Source organism: Bufo bufo, chromosome 2 (genome assembly GCF_905171765.1).
Source record: "Bufo bufo chromosome 2, aBufBuf1.1, whole genome shotgun sequence".
Taxonomy (NCBI): domain Eukaryota; kingdom Metazoa; phylum Chordata; class Amphibia; order Anura; family Bufonidae; genus Bufo; species Bufo bufo.
In genome coordinates, this window is record NC_053390.1 from 604833631 (window position 1) to 604859319 (window position 25689).

The following is a 25689-nucleotide window of genomic DNA, read 5'->3' on the forward strand; positions in this document are numbered from 1 at the left end:
AAAAAAAATTCTATTATTATTGAGTTTAAAAAACAAATACTCTTTTCTGATGGAAGTGTCCCTTTAATAAATAATGTATTATACTCCAGATTGTTATTCTAATGAAATGTGAACTTTTATTAACCCTTTAATGACCATGAAATTTTTTTCGTTGACATTTTTTACTCCTAGCCTTCTTAAAAGCCATAACATTTTATTTTTCCATTCAAATAGCTGTATGAGGGCTTGTTTTTTTTTGTGGGATTAGTTGTACTTTCTAATGCCACCATTTACGGTTGCATACAATGTAGTGAGAAAGCAGGGAATAAAAATAAAAAAAAAACACAATTCCGCACAGTTTTATGGGTTTTGTTTTTGCAGCATTTCCTATGCAATAAAAACTGACCTGTTACCTTCATTCTCTGGGTCATTATGATTACAACGATACCACGTATGTATCGTTTTTTTGTGTGTTTTAATGCTGAAAAAAATAAAAACTTTGGAAAAAACGAATTTTTTCTTTGCAACGACCATGTTCTTACCCATAACCTTTTTTTTTTTATGTGTATGGAGAGCTGTGTGGGGGCAAATTTTTTGGGAGATGATCAGTCTTTTTTATTGATACCATTTTTGGAGTGGTGCATGACTCTTTGATCACTTTTTATTAAATATTTTGTGGGAGGTGAAGTGGCCAAAGAAATCGGCACACTCCAGCCATTTTGATGTTATTTTCCATTTCGCTGTTTGCCGTATGCGATAAATATTTTATATTAATAGTATTGATATTTTTTCGCATCTGCGATAAAACCTATGTTGTTTATTTTTTTATGTATTTTCATTTTATATTTTTAAAACTGCTTTTTCTTTTTTTTACACTTTTTATAGTTCCTCTAGAGAACTATAACACGTAATTATTAGATTGCTTCTCTCATAGACTCCAATGCATCCCGGTTTTTATCATAGAAGATGCCATGGTCACATTTACTACGACATGTGAAGGGTTATATGTCCATGATCGTGTTACTACTGCCGGTCATGGACATTAGCCCTGAATGCCTGCTGTTTAAAACAGCAAGCACCCGCGGCAATGGTGCCCGCTTAACATGCGATCGCCATATTTAAAGTCCAACCATTGCATATATATACGTAAGGCGGTCGGGAACGGATGAATAATCAGATTGTTATTGCACTTGACATAATCCACAAATACAAATGACTGATTACTATGACTGTATATCAATTTACAAGTAAAAAAAAAAATATTACCAACATGTTTATGAGGTGGATATTGTTTTGCCATGATTAATCGGAGGAGGCCTATTAAAAGAGACAAGGTTACAGATTAAGCTCTCGCTTATGATGTGCCATTTACAAATGATGACCTATCTCTGATCAAAATATAATAAATTATAGTAAAATAAACCACTAACAATGCATCCCATTCATAATTTGCCCATTTTTCTAGGCCTACATAAGCTTCATAAGCAGTGAATTCAGCCACTGCTTATTCAGTGCCCATGTTACATGTGAGATCTAAAGATCATATTTGTTCATAATGCAATGTGTTTCAGTAATTTAGTTTTCACTTCTGGTTCTCCAAATGAAATATGAATAGTATAATCTACAATCTGTAATAAATTGTTAAACATATGAGTACAAAACTATGAAATATTGGCTGTAGATTTTGGAGCACCACAAATAAAAAAGTTTAAAAAAAATTGCAAAAATAGAATAAACATAGTTTAAATACAGAATAGAAATATGCATATTGCAGATGAAGTAGAGAAACATCATGGCTTTTGGGCTATTACTATTATTTGTTAGTCACATACGCCATTTCTTACAGATCTGGCTCAAGCGCAGATGTGATTTAAAAGGAAACGGCTTCAAAAAAAGCATTTGATGTCTGTTTCCCTCCATCGTTTTTTCCTTTCCTACCTCATAATAATCATGCATCCTTTCCTATACCCACCTTATCATTCTAATCTTCCTCCTCCCTCCAATATTCTGCAGGTTTGTGTTGTCTACAGTTAAAGCTGGCATGCATGGGTGAGGTTCCTGAGCCGCATGTAGTAGACCATAAATCATTTTACTCTTTTTGTATTTTATAGAAGAAAAAAAACTCTGGGTGATTGAGGTGGAAGAAATGGGAGTGGGATAACGTGCTGCTGGCCCACGATGAAATGATTTAGGAGATAGGTGGAGGCTACAGCCCACAGCATCTCTTGTAATGAAGCCTCCAGTCTTCTGCTCAGTCTAGAATAAACACCCTGCAGTCTTATAACTTCCTCTCTACTAAAAGCAAGAAAACAAACCTGAAATCCATTAGTCCACACAGTTCCATGGAGCAGGCAACAGACATCATGACTCTTCACATGGTCCAACCAGAAAGGCACTGAGAACATGATTTTATATAGCAACATCACCTTCTCTGGTGCTGTACAATGTGATGCAACAGAGGGGAAACTGTCCCTGCAAATATTGTTCAAACCCTAACAGGATACACTGAGAGATCCCTGCCCTTATGAGCTGACAGTCTGAAGGGGTCTTGATGTGGGGAGTGAGGGGACATGGTTATTTGTCCTCACTATTAAATTGTAAACTCAGATATTGATGATACATCATGGTGAATCCCATGCTGGTCCTGTGTACATGGTGGAGCTGGTATGTGATTTGGGAAAATATTACATTGTTCTTATTGACAAAGTACAAGAAGAAAGACTGATGAGTTCCCCCCCCCCCCCACCCCCCCCCCCCAGTTCACCAAGTGCTGAGATTTAGGAATAACTGTTTAGATCACAGACCTCTCAGCCCTCTCTGACAGTTTTTTTTTTTATGAAATGACTAATGGAAACAATAATTTCAAATCAAAATAAATATTACTTTGCCAATATTACATGCTGTTGGCTCAGAAGAGTCAGGTCTGTAGAATATATTTAGAATATGCAGGAAATACAGAATGAGAGGTTTCTGCTGTCTAGTTAATATCTGTCTATAAATATTCTCCATTCTATCTATCTAATATCTATCTTCTCTATTCTATATATCTACCTACCTGTATCTATCTGTTCTCTATTATATCTATCTATTCTATCTATAGTATCGATCTGTTCTCTATCTAATCTATATATATATACACACATCTCTATTAAGTGTCTTCTCTATTATATCTATCTTCCTCTATATTCTATTTATTTATTTATGTATCTATCTATATCTCTATTAACTCAATTTCTCTCTGTTATATCTATCTTTCTCTATATTCTATTATCTATCTATTTATTCTAAATATCTATATCTCAATTAATTAAATTTCTCTGTTATTTCTATCTTCTCTATATTCTATCTATCTATCTATCTATCTATCTATCATCTATCTATTTATCTTAATCTATTAACTCAATTTCTCTGTTGATATGTATCTTCAGTATTAAATCTATCTTCTCTCCATAGTGTATCATCTCTCCATCAGAGGATAATCTGCTATCTGTCCCTTGCTACACACTATGCATTGTGAAGCAGCCTTGATGGTTAGATTTGGGGGGTACCTTAGCACACAGCCAGCCCCCGTCTCACCATTTGTCCTGTGCCTTCCTCCTCCTGCAGTGGAGTCTGGGCAGGGAAAAGGTGCTCTAAAAATTAGTATGCAAATCCAAGCAATTAGCATGAGGGGGATAGGATTTACACAGGCAAAATGTGGGATTCCTGCTAATGTGTCACCAACTTTCCGATGATACCCAGCTTGCCCCTATCTTGTCACTTTCCACATCCAGAGAGGGTCGCTCGTAGTTGGCAGATTCGTGGTTTAAACGATTGTGATCGACAGCGATGCTGGTCGATAACTCCTCAGATTGTTGCAACTACACAACGTTATTATTCCTATGAGCCTGAATCTGAATGAGATCGGTGACAGCCAGGTGTGGTTTGGCATGAGGTGCACCCCTCTATGTGCAGGGCATGCCAGTGGGTGAGCTCACCTCAACTACTTCAGAAGACATTCTCTAGAGGAGCCCAGAGACTGAGCAGCAGGCTTCTCTGTATCCTGCATATTCCAGAGGATCTATAGGGTCTTATTTCTGTTTGATCTCAGCTTAGAGTCACCCAGCATCCGAGTAGTATTAGACAGCTCCCTGCTGCCTGCCCCGAGATGCTGCCATTGTAATGTGTCAGTGCTGGCATACCCGAAATGACTAGAAATACGTGTTTTATTGCTTAGATATATTATATATAGTGATGTAATATATATATAACATGATGTAATGCCTCGAAATGGACTAGAATGGACTAGAAATACGTTTATTGTATATATAATGTATAGAAATGGGATGTAGAAATGTGTTTATTGCATATATATATATATTCATATATAAATATATATATATATTTATATATAAATATTTATAGTGATGTAATATAACGAAATGGAATATAGAAGTACATGATTATTGAATATATATATATATAATTATAGTGATGTAATATATAGAAATGTGGTTATTGTTTAATATTTATATATATATATATATATATATAGATGTAATATATACAAATGGAATCTAGAAATACATGTTTATAGCCTATATATATAATGTAATTGATTGAGATGCAATATAGAAATGTGTTTCATTGTATGTTTATATTTATTATGTAATATAAAATGAAATATAGAAATGCATGATTATAGTGTGTATATATATATATATATATATATATTTTTATTAGATATAGATATATAGTTATTTATTTATATATGCTTGTATGTGGTATATGATGAGGCTTCGGGTTGAGTACAGATATTTGGCAGCTGGGGTCCTGCATGGTCCACACAGGACATGTACACCTGCCCCACTTATTAGATCTTTCTCCTGTGTTTCCCTTAATTGCAGTTATTAGGAGGATTTTCATTTTGGACAGTGTTGTTCTGCTCCCCCTCCCTGGTGTGATCTTGTCCCCTCCTGCCCTTCATTTGCTGAGCTGGGTGTGTGTCTGCTTCCTCCTCTATCAGCAGGCTGTCAATCAGAGAGCGGCTTCTCTTTCATCTCCTTCCACCCGCCTCCTCCTCCCCTCCAGCAGACAGAGAGGGAGCGGGTGAGAGGGGGAGGGAGGGGGGCACAGGAGGAGGGGGATGTTAAAGTTACATTACACAAACACACAGGGAGAACACAATCCCACCCAGAGCTAGAGCAGGACATCTACCAGGGTCTACGGGACAACGTGATGGAGTAACCTGGGATTGTTGGGGTGGCAGACACTGGAGGTCCATACTGACCCCCAGAGAGTAACAAAGAGGGATCAGTCCTGCGTTGGTGGTTGAAGTTACTTCTCAAGACATCCTCCTGGTCTACTCAGCCCTGAGGTCACCGCAATCTTACTCACAGTCACCAACAAACTTTGTCTGCTCTCTGCCGTCTTCCATGTGAGGCTTACAAAGGAGAAGAAAGTTTGGATAGTGACACCAGAAGCTTGTCCTCAGGATCGCAGAGCGCAAGGTGAAGCCTGGAGAAGCAGGGAGTAAGGAGAAACTTCTCAGGAGCTGGACCTCTACAGCCTGGATACAGGGATTTGCTGGGTCTGATCAGGTTGGGGGAGATTGGGCATTTTCTTGTGTGATTTCCGATCCTCTGGGCACAGTAGTGGTGTCTTCTCCTGTCACAGCCATGCCTCAGCTCTCTGGAGCAGGGGGAGGCAATGGTGGTGGAGACCCTGAGTTATGTGCCACTGATGAGATGATCCCATTCAAGGATGAAGGAGATCCTCAGGAAGGAGAAGATCTATGCCGAGATCAGCCACCCTGAGGAGGAAGGGGACCTGGCAGACATCAAGTCTTCTCTGGTGAATGAGACTGAGATCACTCCTAGCAGCAACAGCCATGAGGTAATTACAAGCCATAGTCCTAGGAGACACCTGGGGGCTCATGGGGAGGGCTGCTCATGTTTACATGGGTTAGCAGGCATTTCTTGGAAAATCCAAAGTCCACAAGTGCTTACAACTACATGTACCTAGTACTAATAGTAAAGAGGATAGTTCTTAGACCACTGTGTTAGGTCTCCAGTGTGGGTATGGTCTTTATGTGTTAGATATATAATTTTATATACTGGTGTGTGGTTGGTGCCAGCTTTCTATGTATAATGAAATAATACATTGATTATGTATTGTTTAGGAAACATTATGGCCAAACAGTTAACATACACATTACAAGTTATGTCCAGAATCAAGTTGATGACAGTTGTCCTTCTAAACACATATCAGTAGTCACAATATAATTGCAGTAAGAGAATGAAGTAAATCCAGGGTCTAACCCACCAAGTTCCCACTGCTGGCTAGAAATAGGGTTTACTGACACATGTGCTCAGAAAAAGTCTATCATTCCCTATACCTAGGTAATACAGTTCCCAAGACCTTTCAGAGTCTGCTTGCTAAAGATCATCTACCTGAAGACCATGCACCTTTCTTTCTGCATGTGATTGGCCAGATTTTTATTAAAACCACACAGTCTTCACAAGAAGTCTAGTGTAGTTCCTAAGGGCACACAATGATTTTGAAGGGCTCTTGCAGTACACTTATAATCTACTCATTCATTAGTTCTTCCAAAATCTTCAGGATTGGCATTTCTAGAAAAAATCATTTTGTGTTCTCACTCTTTGTTTTCTCATGACCTTCTTTGAACTAGGTTCCTCTTTGGCCTTAGCTTGTGTTACCTCCATTCACAATGTGTGAAGTGATGATGGTGTAGGATGATGCATTTTAATGGCATATGAAAACTAATAAAGCATCTATATAACATCCCTTCCCTGCCCTTTTTATAAAATGTTGACAGGTCTAGACAGTTATTGCAATAAGAATGTTGGACTTTTGCTGTTGAGGTGATCTCTAAACATGTGGAATCAATAGAAAGTATAGCATTGTCAATCATACAGCTTGGCATTTGGCCCTGTTAAGTGTTGTTACAAATTTGGCACATTGTTGTGATGAATTGCTCTCTATTATCCAGTGATGTCTATTTCAACATCATTTTAAAAGATTGCAACGTGCAGCCATTTTAATCCAATGGTGAAAATGTGCGACAGCTAATGTATGTATAATAGTTGAAGAGAAAACAGGAAGCAACAGTTTGCCATAGCTGTGTAAATGAGCAGTGGCTGACCACAGGCCACTGTCTCTAATGTGATGGGCAGACAGCAGTTCCAGGGGGAAGGGGTAAATTGACCTGGGGTAGAAATGTTGGAAGTGTAGATCTTCCCATTATACCATTTTAATACAAATGTTCCTTATCTCCATGGTCTTCGTAGGATTTTTGAATTGTATTCTACAACTAATGCATTTCATTATGATGCTAGATTTTTTTTTACTTTTCTATTTTATATCGCTTTAGTAACAGTTATAAATTTATAATAGCCAGACTTTAAAAAAAAATTCAAGGCAAATGGGAGCCAAATGACCTAGCCTCTCATTTCTTCAGCAGACTGGCCATGTTTATATGTCTATCATTTATCGATATGACGACAGATTTCTTTTTCCGAACCATATATGTTTAACGCATTGAAGACCATCAATGTTCTTCCAATTCTTTTCATGTAAAACAAAATAGTTGTTTGTCATTTTCAGGAATTGAGCCTGAGATCTCCTTGTTCTGTGTGGGCCATACCATCCTGTAGGTATAGTCCTAGTACTTGGGCTTCTTAGCCATACAGTTTACCTACTGTGTGAAGACACAGACCTTATATATGTGCAGAGAAAAATCCTGTGTGCAGCCTGTCAGGGGCCATGATGTTACTGGAGTGGGACAGACTTAGGAAATTGAACTCATGTGGTGTCATAAGTTTATGTAACAGCGTGTAATTGCTGCATTGCATATTCAGGACACTTGTCATTTAAACTAATTGTTTCCCAGCAACTGAAAGGGCAACACACAGATGACTGGAGACTCTCTTATCTCTTCAAGTTCTGTGTCTGCTTTCTTTTGCCTGTATGTAAACTTTTCCCTAGCCTATCTAATCTAAGATTAACCCCTGTAACACTATTGCCCTGCCCCAGCCCTTTGAATTTGGTTTAATTTCACCCATTCCTGGGAGCTCCCTAGAAGATCAGGCTGCGTGTAGATATATATATATAATATATATATATATAAAAAACAAAAAAGTTCAGTGGCAGCACCGTCAGAGGAAAAGCTATGGGTGCAGCTGGCCCAATATGGATAAAGCCAATCCAAATAGATAAAATTGCAAAAAAGGGCAGCACTCCAGAAAGTAAAAGAAGAAAAAACTTTAATTACCCATATGTGGGACAGGCGACGTTTCGGCTCAATGTGTGAGCCTTTCTCTATATATATATAGCTAATTAGAGCAAGGCAAGTGGTGATTGAGTAGATGGCTTTCACTTTTTATGCATGATGGAATATCCCCTCCCTCTCCTTGATGGCACAAAAAAAGACAACACCAGTCAGGCACCATAAGGCCATGTCCAGACAGAGGAGAAAGTACACAGGAGTCCCGTGGCCTCCTGTGAAGTTTCAATGAGCCAAACATATGTCATGAACTCTAGGATTAATTAGTCTTTCATTGTGTTATTGACATCACACGTCATAGAAGAATTGGCCTAACAAGAGCTAATTAATCCCCTATTCAAAATGTTATATCTTGAGGCCTATATATTGAAAATGCCATTTGCATGCAAATAGCGACCTATTAAAATTGTTTTGTTCTAGTATTCTAACATTTTATATGTCGTAGGCAGTGGAGAGTGTCATAAAGATCTATACAGAAAGTATACAGTTATACAGGCTAGTGGCTCATCCAGTTGACTGTAGGGAACACATCCAACAGTGTATGACCAATATACAAATTGCTTCATTATTGTTATACTATATATTTGTGCCACCGATAGACGTCTTTGTCTGTGCAAGTCAACCAACGGTGGGAAGTCTATTTCCAAATGGCTTCAACATAGGGGGGATTAGTAGTAGTAGGTTAGTAGTGATAGATCCCTTCACATTGACGGTTATGTACGGTTTAGTCATAATGTCCACAAACCTGTGGACATCCTGTAAACATATCGCTTCACTTGTAACACCTCAGATCTGAAATTCTAATTACAATACAAATCCTCTTCACCACGTTTATATAGGTGTGAATTATTGCATTTTTATTTTCGCATACAAGACAGATAGTTGGCTTTTTAGGTGAATTTTAACCTCTTTGGTACCGGATGCATAATGCTGGTCCTCTCGTAGAGGTAAATGTTCTTGCTGAAAGAAGGCTCTTGTGCTCACAATTGGGCTGTCATCACTTAAGGTTCCCTATAGCCAGCTGTGTTCAGCATAGGCAGAGCAGACTGTGGTTGAAGCCACATTAAGTGAAGGGTACATTGGCATATTTTGCAAACATGCACTCACAGATAAGTGTGCCCACCCAGAGATGCTGCCATTTTTCCTTCACCATGTCTAATATTACACAATTATAGTCAGCAGATGATAGCCTCAAAGAGAATGGATTTTAATAAGAAAAAGATTTAACCCATGCAGATATTTTACTAGATTTAAAAAAAAAAAAATATTGATATAGTATCATTGTAAGCTATGATCACAGACCTGATACTGAACACGTAGAAACCCCATATCTCATTATTTTACGTTTGTTGCATCAATATAGGAAGAAAATATTACTTTGATTCATTATTATGTTATTTTTTAATCATTGTAATTGGCAATTTAAGACTACATAAATGATAGAAGTCTTGTCACAGACATGAAGGCGGCTTGTGGTGACGATACCAGCCAAGGGATCCAGCATGATCAGCGAACGTACATAGTACAAAATTATTTAGCTTTAAGAGAATATGATTTATTTTTTATAATAAAATGCTTTGTCTATTGTAGAATAAGTAGCTGATTGCTCCTTGCAGATACTCTACATTCATTACTTCATCACGGGGGCTTTAGGGGATGATTGTGGTCCTCACATTCCATATTACTTTCTTTGAAAACCTTAATGTGATCTTTGTATTTCCTCAATGTCAAAATTCGAATTAAACGGTTCTTTTATCTAGACCTGGGATAATAAATGTAACACTCACCATCTAAATATAATATTCAGTTGAACACTTTTACTTAAATCATGCAATTGTTGATAAAGAGATGTCTACGCAGAACGCAACCACATTTCTCAACTATAGTAAATGTATCACATTAACTATAAATACACCGACAATGAAAGTTTTATTTCTCCATTTAAATATTTATGTTATGCACTTATATAGCGCTTTACAGACATTAGCTTCACACTGTCGCCAATGGGGCTCACAATCTAAGTTCCCTATCAGTATGTTTTCGGAGTGTGGGAGTAAACCGGAGGAAACCCACACAAACACGGGGAGAACATACAAACTCCATGCAGATGTTGTCCTTGGTCGGATTTGAATCTAGGACCCCAGCGCTGCAAGGCACCAATGCTAATCACTGAGCCACCGTGCTGCCCAATATATATATATATATATATATATATATATTTAATTTATTTTTATTAATTCTTTTTGTCAGTGTGATATTAGCGAGTAATGGATTTGAGCAGACCGGTTAATCCCAAAGAAACATGTTCCCATTGGTTAGACACAAGTTTGTTACTGTAGACACACAGGTTAATAAACACACATTTTATTGGCCAATTTATCTTCGTACCCATGGCAGCTTTTAGAAAACGCCCTCATTTAAAGCAGTCTGCTGACACTCTTCTTTTTGTAGTTAACGCTTGTTCAGATAAGTCATCTCTATGCCTGTTTTAATGCTGAATATAAACTGGCTAATGTCCAGACTAATGTCTAAGGACCCTGTTGATTTATGGTCCTTTTACATGGGCCGATAATCTGCCCGTAAACAATTTTTGATAGGCCGTATAGCATGTCAGTCAGTGTTCATTTACAATTATCATACAGTACGGTAACATAGAATTGTTTTATTAGTTTGATTGTTTGTCGCCATGCAGGTTGCATATGGTCAGCAGCAGATCCCCTGCCTACATGAGGTGTGCTGCCGACCAGAAATGTTATTTATGCCCACATAGAAGATGCAATGAACAACAAATGAGCATTTGCTTGCTTGTCTGCTGACTGCTGGCCATATTTACACGTGGCAATGATCGGGGATAAATGTTCATATGCTCAATCATTGGACCATGTAAAAGTGTCTTGTAGGAACATTCGGGTGATCATTGGGTTGTCTTAACACCACAACAGTCAACTGACAAATTCGCATTTCTGTTGAACTTCTTTAGGATGTCTTAACCATCTTTCTGAAGCTGCATGTACTCAGATTTCTGCCCAGTCAGACTCGTCTTAGGGCTCTTTTATGTTGGCAGATGATCAGGTCAATTATCGGGAATGAATGACTCATATGAACACTCCTGCCTAAAAATTGTCTTTTTGATTGCCTGTTTGTAGTTGGGTCAGATTTTTTCCCCCTAAAATGAGGAAAATTGGCTTCTACCTCATGAGTTTTTTTTTTGCCTTCCTCTGGATCAACTTTGCAGGATAACAGGCTGAACTGGATGGACGGATGTCTTTTTTTCAGCCTTACAAACTATGTTACCATGTAAAGGGCCCTTTACGCAGGCCGAGAATCGGCTAGATAATCATAGGAACACTTATTAGCGATTATCTGATGGTGTAAAGATGCTGACGATTACCCCATGAACAAGCGAAGTGCAAAATCATCATATGTCGGCAGCAGATTGTGGTGTCTAAAGAGCGATCTGCTGTCGGCAAACAATGATTCTGTATGGGGATGAGGGATGGCATTATCGATCACTCCTCACCATACTGTGGAGGAGATTGACACATGTAATAGAAGCGGTTTCCTACACTGATGAGCAGGCGCTTGCCAGGAAGGAATGCTTCCTTCCCGACAATCGCCTGCTAAATTGTCCAGTGTAAAGGGACCTTTGCTTAAAATTGACCTGCGAAAATGTGTCAGCGATCAGCCAACAAACCAAAAAATGCTCATTACTCAGCTTATTTGATCATTTACACATACATGAAAATGTGTAAAGAGGGGAAGTGCTTCCAACATAGTGTAAAGTATGGGTGACAAACGATCGCAGTAAAGATCATTCATCCCCTGTGCATTTTCCATTGGTCTGTGTAAAGACCTTTTAAACAAGTGCTAGTTGACTGGTGTTAAATCTGTCTGTACTCGTTATGGCTCAGAATCAGCCGTGGGAAAAGACCCACCCCTACAGATGGTGAAATTGATTTCAGTTAGCCGCTCAAACCAACAGATATTTTGTGAGGAGAGATCCAATTCTCTTGATCCTTATCCTAAAGCAAAATGACAAATGAGGTGAACGCATCTTTTATGTGGGATTACAAATCATTGCTTGTAGGCAGCACATTGGTCCAGTAATACAGGGTATGAGCCGCCGACAAGTGTAAACTGTATGGGGAATGAACGATAATGTCCACATGTAAATGGCACTTAATGAGTGGCAGTCGAAGTACTATATTCAGTGTTTGTTAACATGCGGAAAATCTGAACATGTAGATGAGCCTAAAAGGGGTTCTCCAGGAATTAAGAAAATAAATTCTGAAAATACTTACATATAACTATATTATAAATATGGTCCTAAATACCTATCATTAGTTAAATGGCTTGTTTGTTTCTGGAAAGCTATCATTAGGGAGGGGGGCAATGACCACCACCCTATTACTAAACACAAAATCTGTCATAATCACACAGCAGGACAAGTAATCTCAGAACACTGAGGTAAAAAACTGCCTTAGCCTCCTCTCTGCTTTATTTATCAGTTCATGAGGAGACATGAAGTACAGAGAGGAGGGTGGGGGTATGGCTAATGAGCAGCACTTGTATGGAGTCTCCATTACCACATTCTGTCCTGTCCGTCCTCTCTGTACTTCATTTCTCCTCATGATCTCCATTCTTACAGAGATTCAGATGAAGATCATATCACCTGTATTCAGGATCATAATCCCTGACAAGCAGAGCAGAGAGGAGGCTGAGGCAGCTCTTTACCTCAGTGTTGTGAAGTATCTTGTCCTCCTGTGTGATTAGGACAGGTTTTTGTGTACTAATAGGACTGCGGCCATTTTGTTTCTCCTAATGATTGCTCCATAGACAAAACTAGCCATTACAACTAATGAAAGGTATTTGGGAATATACAGTATTTTTTGCCGTATAAGAGACACCTAGGTTTTAGAGGAGGAAAATAAAAAAGTTTATATTTTTCATCAGACCTCAGCTCCTCAGCCCCAATCAGTCCCCGATGTTAATTAGATCTTAGCTTAGAGCCCCAAACCGACCCCCAATGTTAATCAGACCTAGGCTCAGAGCCACAATCAGACCCCCAATGTTAATGACACCTCAGCTCAGCCCACCAATGTTAATAAGGCCCCCAATCAGACCGCATCTTAGACCCTCAATCAGACCTCAGATCAGAGCCCTTATGTAAATAACCCCCAACCAGACTTCAGATCAGACCCCCATGTTCAGAGCAGACATTAAAAAACAAAATTAACTTACCTCTCCTGCTCTGGACACTGCTGCCTCTCCTGACATACACGTTCTTCTTTTTCTTCCTGCCATGCGCTGGGCTGTGTCCCGATGTCCTTATGTTGTGCACAGTCACAGCAGCCCAGGGAGTGATGCATTCACTGCTTCCCAGTCCTCCTGTACTAATGAGCGTTTCCATAATGGAAGCATTCATTAGTGTTCGCACCATAACACGCACTGACATTTTCCCCCCACTTTGGTCTTATATGGCGTCTTATAGGGCGAAAAATTCATACTAAAGTAATATTTAAGTATTTTCATTTTCTTAATTCCCAGAGAACCCCTTTAATAGCCTTTAACGAGGATTGATTGTCAGCCGAATGATTTGTTTCCAATCATAGGCCGGAGCAAAGGGTCAACAGACAACTAGCAAACACTTGTTTTATCTTGATTAGATTATTCAAGCTGGCATTATCTTTCATCGGCAGCACATCTTCCCATGTGTGACATCAACAATAATGTAAATGAACGGCACAAATGTTCCAGTCATTCATGTAGCCATTTGTTCGGTGAAGGTCCTTACTAGAAATGTGTCATCAGAAAATGACCTATTGTTTAAATCACGTTTTTATGTATAACATATTTTTAAAGAATTTTTGATGATATTGTTAATTTTCCAAGTCAATATCTGTATTAAAACAAAAACCATAAATTCCACTGGCCACTAAGCCTAATAATAGATGCCACTTCTTTGTCTGTACAGATTAATTTTCTGCAGTTATCTGCTGATCTGTCATTCTAATCCTGCCTGTAATTATATCACCTCTGTGTAAAGATAAGACAGGATCCTCCATTCATAATAGGTGATTGTCAAAGCTTATCTATTCTTTCCTTGTACAATGACCTCTGCACAGGTAACAGAGCATGCCTAGAAGACTCTCCCATACAAGTCAATAGGGTCAGGGCCAGACTATTATGTCTATGGCCCATGTGGCTGCCATAAAGCAATTTTCTAAATGCTGTTAAGAACAGCTCAGGCAAGATGGCTGGCCCCATAATCACATTCAGGAAATAGAATTAAAAAAAAATTCAATGAGAAAAGAAAAACAGATTTTTAAAAAGGGATAAGTGTTGCTATCTGGTGTAAAATGGAAGATAACATTTTTGGTGACAGACTCCCTTTAAGCCATCACTGATCGGCTTTCTGTATCATTTGTAAGCTTAGGTTGTCTGTGGCAACTTGGTTTCATTTAGTTTTACTTGGCTACAAAGTATTTGAATGATGAGAAACGTCCTGTGACAGGACTGAAACGTTACTACTGTAAACATGGGTGAATAAATCACTCTTTTAATTTCATCATTATTTGGAGTGCTCTGATTGTTCTTATGTTTTTGGGATCTTGAATCACGATCGTGTATGCTGGCACCCTGACTTTTTGCTCTTTTTGGATCATGCTGCCTTATTTTTGCTACACTGAACGATATCATGGATAAACATTTTAAATTCTGAAAGGACTTTCTCCAATATAATGTTTTTTGACCCACTGATAAAGCACGTTATAACACATTTATCTCAAAGATGGACGATTTGTTATGGACCTTTTATATGAGCTGTTGAATTGGTTGAACCAGCATTAAATGAACGATCAATTTGTTGGTAACATATTCCCAGTTTACACAGGAAGATGTGCTGCTGACAAGGGATCACTTAAAAACTGCGATCAATGACTGGGAACGAATGTTCACTGGGCTGATCATCGACCTGTGTAAAAGGGACTTTAGGACTGTTCACCTGGGGACAGCAGACAGCCCTTGCACATTCTCTACTGAATATGACTGAGAGTTACAGAGGAAAGTGATAAATTATGGTGGAAAAATCATTCAGATCTTGGTCCAGTTCACCAGTTCAGAAGAGCAGGATCACTGGATAAGCACAAAATCCACCATTCAAACAACTGGGGAAACATGTTGGGATGGTGTACTTTAGGGATAGTTAGGGTGCACAAGGGTGAGGTCATGATGTGGGGTCACCCTTTTTGTGTTTTCCATCTCCAGTCATTGTACTTCATCTGGTATTACACCACTGTATCATATTATTTTGGTTATTGTCTGGTACTGTGGATCCTTTTTTCAATCTATTTAGATTTTAAAAGTTGAAGAGGTTATCCAAGACTATAACAGACCTCCCAGAGTGGCCAACCTGTGGTGGCAATTATACTTACCTGGTCCCCACTGCTGGGTTTGTTCTCCATACCTCTACAGCTGGCTTTTCATCCCCCTGCTGCTCTGAAATGGGGGAGAGGGCACATGAACTGCTCCTCTTGTGTCACCTGTTTAGGAGAATTGCTGTTCTTGCTGCCCTAATGGAAAACAAGCATAAACTTCTTCTCTACATCTCCATGAACATGTGCTCTTGACTGGGCCAATCTTGCATGTGTTCTCAATAGGGAGATGCAATTGAAACAGAAAACTGCAGCACTCTCCAGCCTTGATCCTTAATGCTTTATTTTCACCAAAAATGCGACGTTTCGATCTGGATTTGGGGAAGCTTAGGACTGGCTTCTGACACAGCGAGCACCACCACAGTAAGGAACAATCTATATATTTTTCGTAGTGCTGCTACATTTTTTCTCTTTTTTCTCAATAGGGAGAGGGATCGCTGCTCGTTTAAATGGTGTTTTAAACTGTCCAATACAAACTATATGGGGATGAACGGTGGATCAGGAGATATATCTTGTTTGGACGTGTTACCTCACGTATGGCCATCTTTACAGAGGCTGATCTTTCATTACTTCAGTACAAATCCCTTATTATGTCAACATTAGTGTTGATCGAGCACCAAAGTGCTCGGGTGCTCGAATAGAACACCTCGGGATGCTCGGGTGCTCAATAGGAGTACCCGAGCATTAAACCAGGCACCCCCTGCTCTGAAGAGGGGAGGGTGTCTGGTTCACATAAAAAGGTCAGAAATTGATGGAAACACCACTTAAATGGTTCGAGAACAGCATGGCCAGCTCGACAGCAGGCCCTCGTCCATAATGTTTTAGATGGTCAGCTTAGCAGCAGGCCCTCGCCCCTAATGTTTTAGATGGTCAGCTCAGCAGCAGGCCCTCGCCCCAAATGTTTTAGATGGTCAGCTCAGCAGCAGGCCCTCGCCCATAATGTTTTAGATGGTCAGATCAGCAGCAAGCACTCGCCCCTAATGTTTTAGAGAGTCAGCTCAGCAGCAGACCCTCACCCTTAATGTTTTAGATGGTCAGCTCAGCAGCAGACCCTCACCCCTAATGTTTTAGATGGTCAGCTCAGCAGCAGACCCTCACCCCTAATGTTTTAGATGGTAGGATAAGCAGCAGGCCCTCGCCCCTAATGTTTTATAGGGTCACCAGCAGGCCCTTGTTCCTAATGTTTTGATGGTCACCAGCAGGCCAGTAATCATAATTTTTCAAGGGTGTGTATGATGCCCTCCTTTATGTGAAATAAAGGGTGTATTGGAGTGCCGGTTCCTTGAAATTTTTGGCTGGATGTCTGGATGCATCTTGGACTCCCAGGTCGCTGCTGGGAACGATGTTGTCCGAGTAGTACGCCACTTTTACAGACTGACAATAATACGCACCAAACCGAAGATAAAATCGATTTTAGAGGAAAAATTGTTAGGAAACATTCTTTCCTGTATATTTACTTGTATATAAAGTGCAAGTGCTGCCAAAAATTACAAGGAAGAGGCACTCCACATTGTGGTACAATTGTTCAGGAAGTGGGACTCCTACACTCATAAAGCCTATGCACTAAGTGAAAGGGCTGCCAAAAATTTCAAGGAACCGGCACTCCAATACACCCTTTATTTCACATAAAGGAGGGCATCATACACACCCTTGAAAAATTATGATTACTGGCCTGCTGGTGACCATCAAAAACATTAGGAACAAGGGCCTGCTGGTGACCCTATAAAACATTAGGGGCGAGGGCCTGCTGCTGATCCTACCATCTAAAACAATAGGGGTGAGGGTCTGCTGCGGAGCTGACCATCTAAAACATTAGAGGTGAGGGTCTTCTGTTGAGCTGACCATCTAAAACATTAAGGGTGAGGGTCTGCTGCTGATCTGACTCTCTAAAACATTAGGGGCGAGTGCTTGCTGCTGATCTGACCATCTAAAACATTATGGGCGAGGGCCTGCTGCTGAGCTGACCATCTAAAACATTTGGGGAGAGGCCTGCTGCTGAGCTGACCATCCAAAACATTAGGGGCGAGGGCCTGCTGCTGATCTGATGATGGAAAACATTAGGGGCGAGGGCCTGCTGCTGATCTGATGATGGAAAAAATTATGGGCGAGGGCCTGCTGCTAAGCTAACCATCTAAAACATTATGGACAAGGGCCTGCTGTCGAGCTGACCATCTAAAACATTAGGGTCAAGGGCCTGCTGCCGAGCTGACCATCTAAAACATTAGGGGCGAAGGCCTGCTGCCGAGCTGGCCATCTAAAACATTAAGGGCGAAGGCCTGATGCTGAGCGGACCATCTAAAACATTAGGGGTGAGGGTCTGCTGCCGAGCTAACTCTCTAAAACATTAGGGGCGAGTGCCTGCTGCTGACCTGACCATGGAAAAAATTAAGGTTGAGGGCCTGCTGCTGAGCTGACCATCGAAAAAATTATGGTTGAGGGCCTGCTGCTGAGCTGACCATCGAAAAAATTATGGTTGAGGGTCCGCTGGTGAGCTGACTCTTTAAAACATTATGGGCGAGGGCCTGCTGCTGAGCTGAGCATCTAAAACATTTGGGGTGAGGGCCTGCTGCTGAGCTGACTATCTAAAACATTAGGGGCGAGGTGCTACGTACTCCTTCACCATCTTCCAAAGCATTTCTCTCCTTGTGACACTAGGCTGCGCATCAGGGTGAGGTTGCTGGTGGGGTGTCATGAAACTGTTCCAGGCCCTGGAGAGTGTTGCCTTGCCTCTGTTGAAACTGCTGTGTGTTCCCCTCGTCTCCCCTCTTCGGTTGCCCAAGGAACTACGTACTCTGCTGCCAGGGTTGTCAGCTGGAAATTTTTGGAGCAATTTTTTCACAAGGACCTTCTGGTATTGCACCATTTTGCTAGTCCTCGCCACCACACGAATGAGAGATGAGAAGCGGGGATCAAGAAGGGTGAGCAACCAATAATCGGTGTTGGCCAAAATGCGTATAACGCAAGGGTCACGGGAAAGGCAGCATAACATAAAGTCAGCCATGTGTGCCAGAGTCCCAACAGACAAGACTTCGCTGTCCTCATCAGGAGTAAGACTCTCAATCTCCTCATCCTCTTCCTCCTCTTCGACCCATCCACGCTGAACAGGTGGAATAAACCTGCTGTGGCTACTACCCTCTGTAGCGGAGGCAACTGTCTCCTGCTCCTGCTTCTCCTCCTCATCCAATTCACACTAAGAAGACGAACGGAGGGTGGTCTGGCTATCACCCTGTGTACTGTCTTCCCCCATTTCGACCTCTTCCACATGCAAAGAGTCCGCCTTCATTGTGAGCAGTGAGCGTTTCAGTAGACACAGAAGAGGGATGGTTACGTTGATAATAGCGGCATTGCCGCTCACCATGTGTTGATTCCTCAAAGTTGCGTAAACCTCACAGAGGTCAGACATCCATGCCCACTCGTCGCTTGTGAAGAGCGTAAGCTGACTGGAAAGGCGACGACAATGTTGCAGCTGGTATTCCACTACTGCCCTCTGCTGCTCACAAAGCCTGGCCAACATGTGGAATGTGGAGTTCCAGCGCGTGCTCACGTCGCACAACAGTCGGTGAGCTGGCAGTTGCAAGCGCTGCTGCTGAGTTGCCAGACCGGCGGCAGCTGTAGATGACTTGTGGAAATGGGCACACATGAGGCGCATCTTCACCAGTAGCTCAGGCAAATTGGGTAGGTTTTGAGAAACCGCTGAACCACTAAGTTGAACACGTGGGCTAGGCATGGTATGTGTGTGAGCTTGCCGAGCTTCAAAGCCGCCACCAAGTTACGGCCATGCCTGGTTGAAGGCTGAGTGGCGAGAGCCACAGCTCAGTCTGGTCCCTTATACCCTGCCAGAGCTCTGCGGCGGTGTGCTGTTTGTCACCTAAGCAAATATGTTTCAGCACGACCTGTTGCCGCTTCCCCACTGCAGTGCTACACTGCTTCCAGCTACTGACTGATGGCTTACTGGTGCTGCAAGATGAGAATTCAGAGGTGGAGGAGGAGAAGGGAGGGTTGCAGCCACTAATATAGGTGGTGGCGTAAATCCTGATGGAAGTAGGGGCAGCAATCCTTGGCATCGGTAGCACCTGTGCCATCCCAGGGTACGACTCGCTCCCGGCCTCCACAACGTTCACCAAGTGTGCCGTCAGGGAAATGTAGCGTCCCTGGCCAAAAGCACTTATTCCATGTGTCAGTCGTTAAGTGGACATTCCCAATAACTGCATTGGTCAGGGCACTGGTGAAGTTACGGGACACATGCTGGTGTAAGGTAGGGACGGCACACCAGGAAAAATAGTGGCTGCTGGGGACTAAGTAATAAGGGACGGCCGCCGCCATCAGGCTGCGGAAAGCCTGAGTGTCCAGAAGCCTAAATGGCAACATTACCAGGGCCAGAAATGTTGAAAGGTGCGCATTTAGTGCTATGGTCTGTGGGTGGGTTGCTGGGCATTTGTGCTTTTATTCAAAGGCCTGGTGTATGGACATCTGTACGCTGCGCTGGGACACAGAAGTGGACGTGCTAGCTGATGGTGCTTGCGAAGGTCCAGGTGCAGGGCGGGAGTCATCCGTGCCTGCATCTTGGACAGGGGATTGGCCAGCACGTAACACAGGGGAAGAGGAAGCAGTGGTGTGACCCACAGACACTGATTGTGGAACCAGGCGTTCGGCCCACCTATTAGGGTGCTTTGATGCCATGTGGTGGATCATGCTGGTGGTGGTGAGGTTGCTAGTGTTCACGCCTCAGCTCATTTTGGTACGGCACAGGTTGCAAATGACAATCCTTTTATCTTCCGCACTTTCCTCCAAAAATGGTGGAGAGAATGAATGGGGCCATTTATTGTGAGATTTTGAGCAACAACCTCCTTCCCTCAGTCAGAGCATTGAAGATGGGTCATGGCTGGGTCTTCCAACATGACAACTACCCAAAGCACACAGCCAGGATAACCAAGGAGTGGCTCCGTAAGAAGCATATCAAGGTTCTGGAGTGTCCTAGAAGCTGAAACTCCATGTTGCTCAGTGACAGCCCTGAAACCTGACAGATCTAGAGGAGATCTGTGTGGAGGAGTGGGCCAAAACCCCTGTTGCAGTGTGTGCAAACCTGGTCAAGAACTACAGGAAACTTTTGACCTCTGTAATTGCAAACAAAGGCTTCTGTACCAAATATTAACACTGATTTTCTCAGGTGTTCAAATACTTATGTTCAGCAGTGCAAGACAAATAAATTCTTTAAAAATCATACAATGTGATTTCCAGATTTTTTATTTTATATTGTGTCTCTCAGAGTGGGAATGCACCTACAATGTGAATTTCAGACCCCTCCATGATGGGAGAACTTGCAAAATCGCAGGGTGTTCAAATACTTCTGTTCCTCACTGTATATAACATTTAGTCCTATCTTTGCTTTAAATTTACTGATGGTAGGCTATAACTGACAATACACACTAGATATTTGGTGACTAATTCCACTGATTGGAAACCCCGACTATGGTGTTCACACATTCTCATATTCTTTTACAAGAAATCAGATAGCATTTTTCAAGTTTGGGTTAGAAAATTAAAGAGGACCTTTCACCAGTCCAGACTTTATCATATAACTAGCGGGTTGTGTAGGGTGTACTGATGACATGTTACAGCGTTTACTATTTTTCCTATGCGCTGCTCCGTTTGCCTGCTGTGCCCCTCGTATTTGTTTCCGGACCGGTGAAAGGTCCTCTTTAAGCAGTAACCCAATGACTTAGGTTGCTAATGGATCTATGTAAACTAAGGCCAAAAGTGGAGGCGTTTCCCATAGTATCCTCCAATTAGATAACTGCTTTAATTGCATGGCTGAAATCTCATTGCTATGATCTTTGTGTACGTACCTTAGACCCACCACTTGTCATTTGCATCTCTTTCCATGTTCCCTAAATCTCTTGCTCAGTAGCCAAGGCACACTTCAGCCACTGAGCACAAGCCGCTTTTTCTTGGATAGTACATTTTATGTCTTTTCAAAATGTTATTGGCGGTATAAAGTACATCCTGCAATAATATTTAGTTAAACGCCACAGTAAAAAACAAAAACACAGCCGTACAAAGAATATTTATTTAAAAGAAACAGCACTTCCAACACTCAGGAAGTAGATTCATGAACAGATGCAAACTGGTAGATTCATGAACAGATGCAAACTGGGTAATTGCTGTCAGATGCTAGTCCCCTTAATTTAGCTCACACATTATCTGATACCTTATTCAGACAGGAAGGAAATGCAGTGTTAATAGGACAGATTTGTTATTATGGTTCTGAACATTCTGATTATAGCCAAAAATTTTATGTTTCATTCAGGAAGTCAATCAATATTGGGGTTTTAATTATTAAAGGAGAACTCCAGCAACCTCCGATACAAATCCTAAGATGTCAGCTTTCTTTCTTCATTCTCAGGGTTTCATTTGTCTAGAAAGGACACCTACATATCCACAAGTAACACTATATATAACTGATATGGTTTGATACAGCAATTCCTTGCAGCCTCTACGATAGGCTACTCGTTTATATCTAATAATATTAGAATCTTAAATCTTTTAATTTTAATTTTTTTTCATGCTTCTGTAAGTAAAACCCATGTCTTCATGGCAAAGGGGAATGGCTTCAGATCTGCTTACTTAGGGCTGTATTAGACAAGTAGATTTTATACAGATGACCATTGACAATCAAATAGTTAGCGACTCGTTAGCGTTCAAAAGTGCTCCCATTACACAGCGCAATGGGTGCTGTAGTAATCTTTAATTTGATAGTTATAAACTTGCAAATCGTTCATCAATGCATATATTACACACAAAGATGATAGCTCATGGAGGTGAACTTGGTACTCCCGCAACTGTACACCACACCTACAGTCTGATCGTTGGGGGCTACTTATTACTCGCTCAGATATGCACTCAATGAAAAATTTCTAAGCCTGCTGAAAGATCCCCATCAGCGAGAATCAAACAATTTTGCGATACCTGGAAAGTATCACACAGTGCGAAGATCCCCCTTTTGTGAACCATATTACAATTTTCCATTCAATTCTCGCTAATACAGGCTTTGCTTTTGCTTACTTTCGCAAAGACATAAAAGACAAAGAAAAATTTATTTAAGAGCAGAAAAGATATGTTTTTAGAGGGTTATTATACTAGAATAAAGGTGACGGGTCAAGCTAAAGCCGATTGTCAGTAAGGAAGAGTTCCTTTCCAACAGTTGGCTGCTCGTTACATGCAGCAATCACCTCCACAGTAGGAGGAAGAGCAATCGCTACTGCATGATCTGCTGCCTAGAAATGATAATTTACTTGCCTACATTAACGATCATTTCATTCATCATGTAATCAGCTGCACCGTTACACCAGCCTGGCCAATCAAGCCTTGTTAGGAAGATGGGGGGCTGCCATCTCTGGTCTGGCAATGACTTATCTTCCCAAGTACAAAAGGATTGGCCAGTTGACATCCAATTCGCTTTATATTTGTCTCCTTGACATTTTCCGGTGGGGGCAGTGGTGAAGTCCGCTTAAGGTCCATTTAGACGGGACAATTCAGCAGACAATTGTTGGGAAGGAAGCGTTCCTTCCCGACAAGCGCTTGCTTCTCAGTGGAGAAGATCTCTGCATTTACATGCAGCGATATCCTCCACGGTATGTGGAGCAGTGATTGCTAATTCCATTGCTCATCCCCATACAGACTTGTTGTTTGCCGGCAGCAGAGCGTGTTAACACAGCACAATCTGCTGCCGGCAAGCGATGATTTAGATGCCCTACACAAATAATCACTCGTTAGCGATTATTTTGCGTATTTGCAGCCTGTGTAAAGGGCCCTTTATATATTACATGGTCAGTGAGTTAGGCCAACATATATCATGGAGTACTTACTATTGCTGTGTGGGGTGCACCGATTATACTTAAAATGCTGTCATTTTCTAACCTAGTACTGTTTTCTAAGCTTGATTTTTTTTGTAAAAAATCATCTTTAGCCCTTTTATGGATTAGTAGATATCATGTGTAAACAGAAAGACTGTACGCTTTCTTTATCATGTATGGTCAAATACACTGACAAGCAAAAATGTTTTTGTTTAGAACTTTTGACTTGAAGGCTCCATATCTCACCATCCACTACAGCTTAAAATGTGATACAACCATCATTTTATAGACAATCATCTTGGCTATCTCATACATAAATTAGACTGCAACTATTTAGCATATGATTAGTTATGATTAGTTATACAGATTCTTGTCACGTAACTGCATTGTTACTGTTTTGCTCCTAAAATTCAAAATTTTAATTTTAATTATTTTGTTAGCATTTTGTAAATCCACCTTCGGCTTTCAACACTGCCTGAATCCTTCTGGGCATGCTCTCCATCAGATTCAAGCATGTCTCGACCAAAATCTGTTCCCAGGTCTCTTCCCTATGTTGGTTGGTCGAAAAAGTTCAAAACATTGTTACCCTTTTGCTTGTCAGTGTAGTGTTGAGGTTTGAAGCATGTGATACATAACAAACCTAAAGTTACATGCTTATATTATTATAGAAAGTGTGAATATTGATGTGTTGACTTAAAGTATTGTCACCTCTCCTAACATGTAATTTTAGTAAATCCATGTATTCCCCATCTTTTCTAATACCTGTTCTTGACCATTCCCGTCATCAAAGTGGCCCACGTAAACACAAACTCTGTAAATCACGGCACTCAATTCAAGAGATATCTTTGCAATTGAATTTTTTTTTATTCCATCCTTAAAGTACACATATATTGTTAGTGGCCAATGTTTCGGTCCATCCCAGACCTTGTTCACCTGTAATAAGAAAACACCAGTATGTAGGATCATGTGTACTTTAAGGATGGAATAAAAAAAAATCTTCAATTGCAAAGATATCTCTTGAATTGAGTGCCGTGATTTAAAGAGAGGGTATAAGGACACCCAGGTAACACCCAGTTGTCAACTTATTTCTAAAGTTCTAACAGGAATAGCACAACATAGAATGAACGGATTTTCCAGAATTGTTATTTCACAGGTAATACAATTATTTTCTGAATCAGACACGTCAGGAGAGATCACAGTTCCTCTTTCTTGTACTTTACAAATATAGACTTACAGTAAATTTCTTCTAGACAAATAACATTCTGTATACATTTTTTCAGATTTTAAGACAAAGGCAGGACTCCTACCATGAAAAGTCCAGAGAGCACCCAGATGATGGTGAGTTCAAATAATGTAACTTGAGTGGTATCTACTAATGTCCTAACGTGTCCTACTCCAGTGAAATTAAGGTGGAACTACCCTTTAAGTAAGGCTCTTCATGTTTTTGACAACACCTAGATGGGCCTACAAATGTTTTCAAGTCAGCAATCTAGGTAGCTGCGCCCCATTATGGATCCTCTTCCAGTAAAAGCATACCTTTCAGCATAAAAAAAACATTACTTGAGGTAAAACCAGAGGACCCTGATTGAACACGCTTAGATATTTTTCACCACATTTTTTTCCTAATCAGACAGTCTGTAGAAGTTTGTATACAAAGGCAAGTGGCCAGACAGTATAAAGTCTGAAACAGTGTCTTGGCTAAAAGCATTTGGAATAAATGTGGTATTTTACAGAAAAGGATACTTTACTAGGTCTTGGAGGCAGCCTATGGCTTTCCAACTGCTCCTAAACTACAAGTGTCAGAACCTCATAAACTACTCAACTCACAATAAATTCCCAATCAATACACTTCTAAAACATTTTCTACTTTACAACAAAGTTGACGAATGATATGTCAGTGGGAGTGGTTTATCTGAAAATACATCCCTAAATGTCAGAAAGCCTTGTCTCCTTCCTTTAGTGTATTTGCAGAGCAGAAAAGGTCTAGTGTGTCATATATGGTAACAGTTGGTGCTAGTGGTAAAAGTTGGAATAGGCTAACCAATGAAACAAATAAAACATGTTAAAGATAATTTCCCCCTTGAAGAGACACTAAAAAAAACAGCATAACTTACAGCGGAAAGCTTGTCTTTACCTCTTT

At 40.7% G+C, this 25689-nt stretch overlaps 1 protein-coding gene across 1 annotated transcript in view; it reads left to right on the forward strand.

Moving 5' to 3' along the window:
* Positions 1–5127: 5127 nt before the first annotated feature.
* LEF1 (lymphoid enhancer binding factor 1) overlaps positions 5128–25689 on the forward strand; it is a 126107-nt gene continuing 105545 nt past the window's right edge. Inside the window, 3 exon segments of the mRNA XM_040418383.1 lie at positions 5128–5738; positions 5740–5853; positions 24830–24887. Of these exon segments, the coding sequence (XP_040274317.1) occupies positions 5637–5738; positions 5740–5853; positions 24830–24887 (274 nt within the window). The 5' untranslated portion in view covers positions 5128–5636.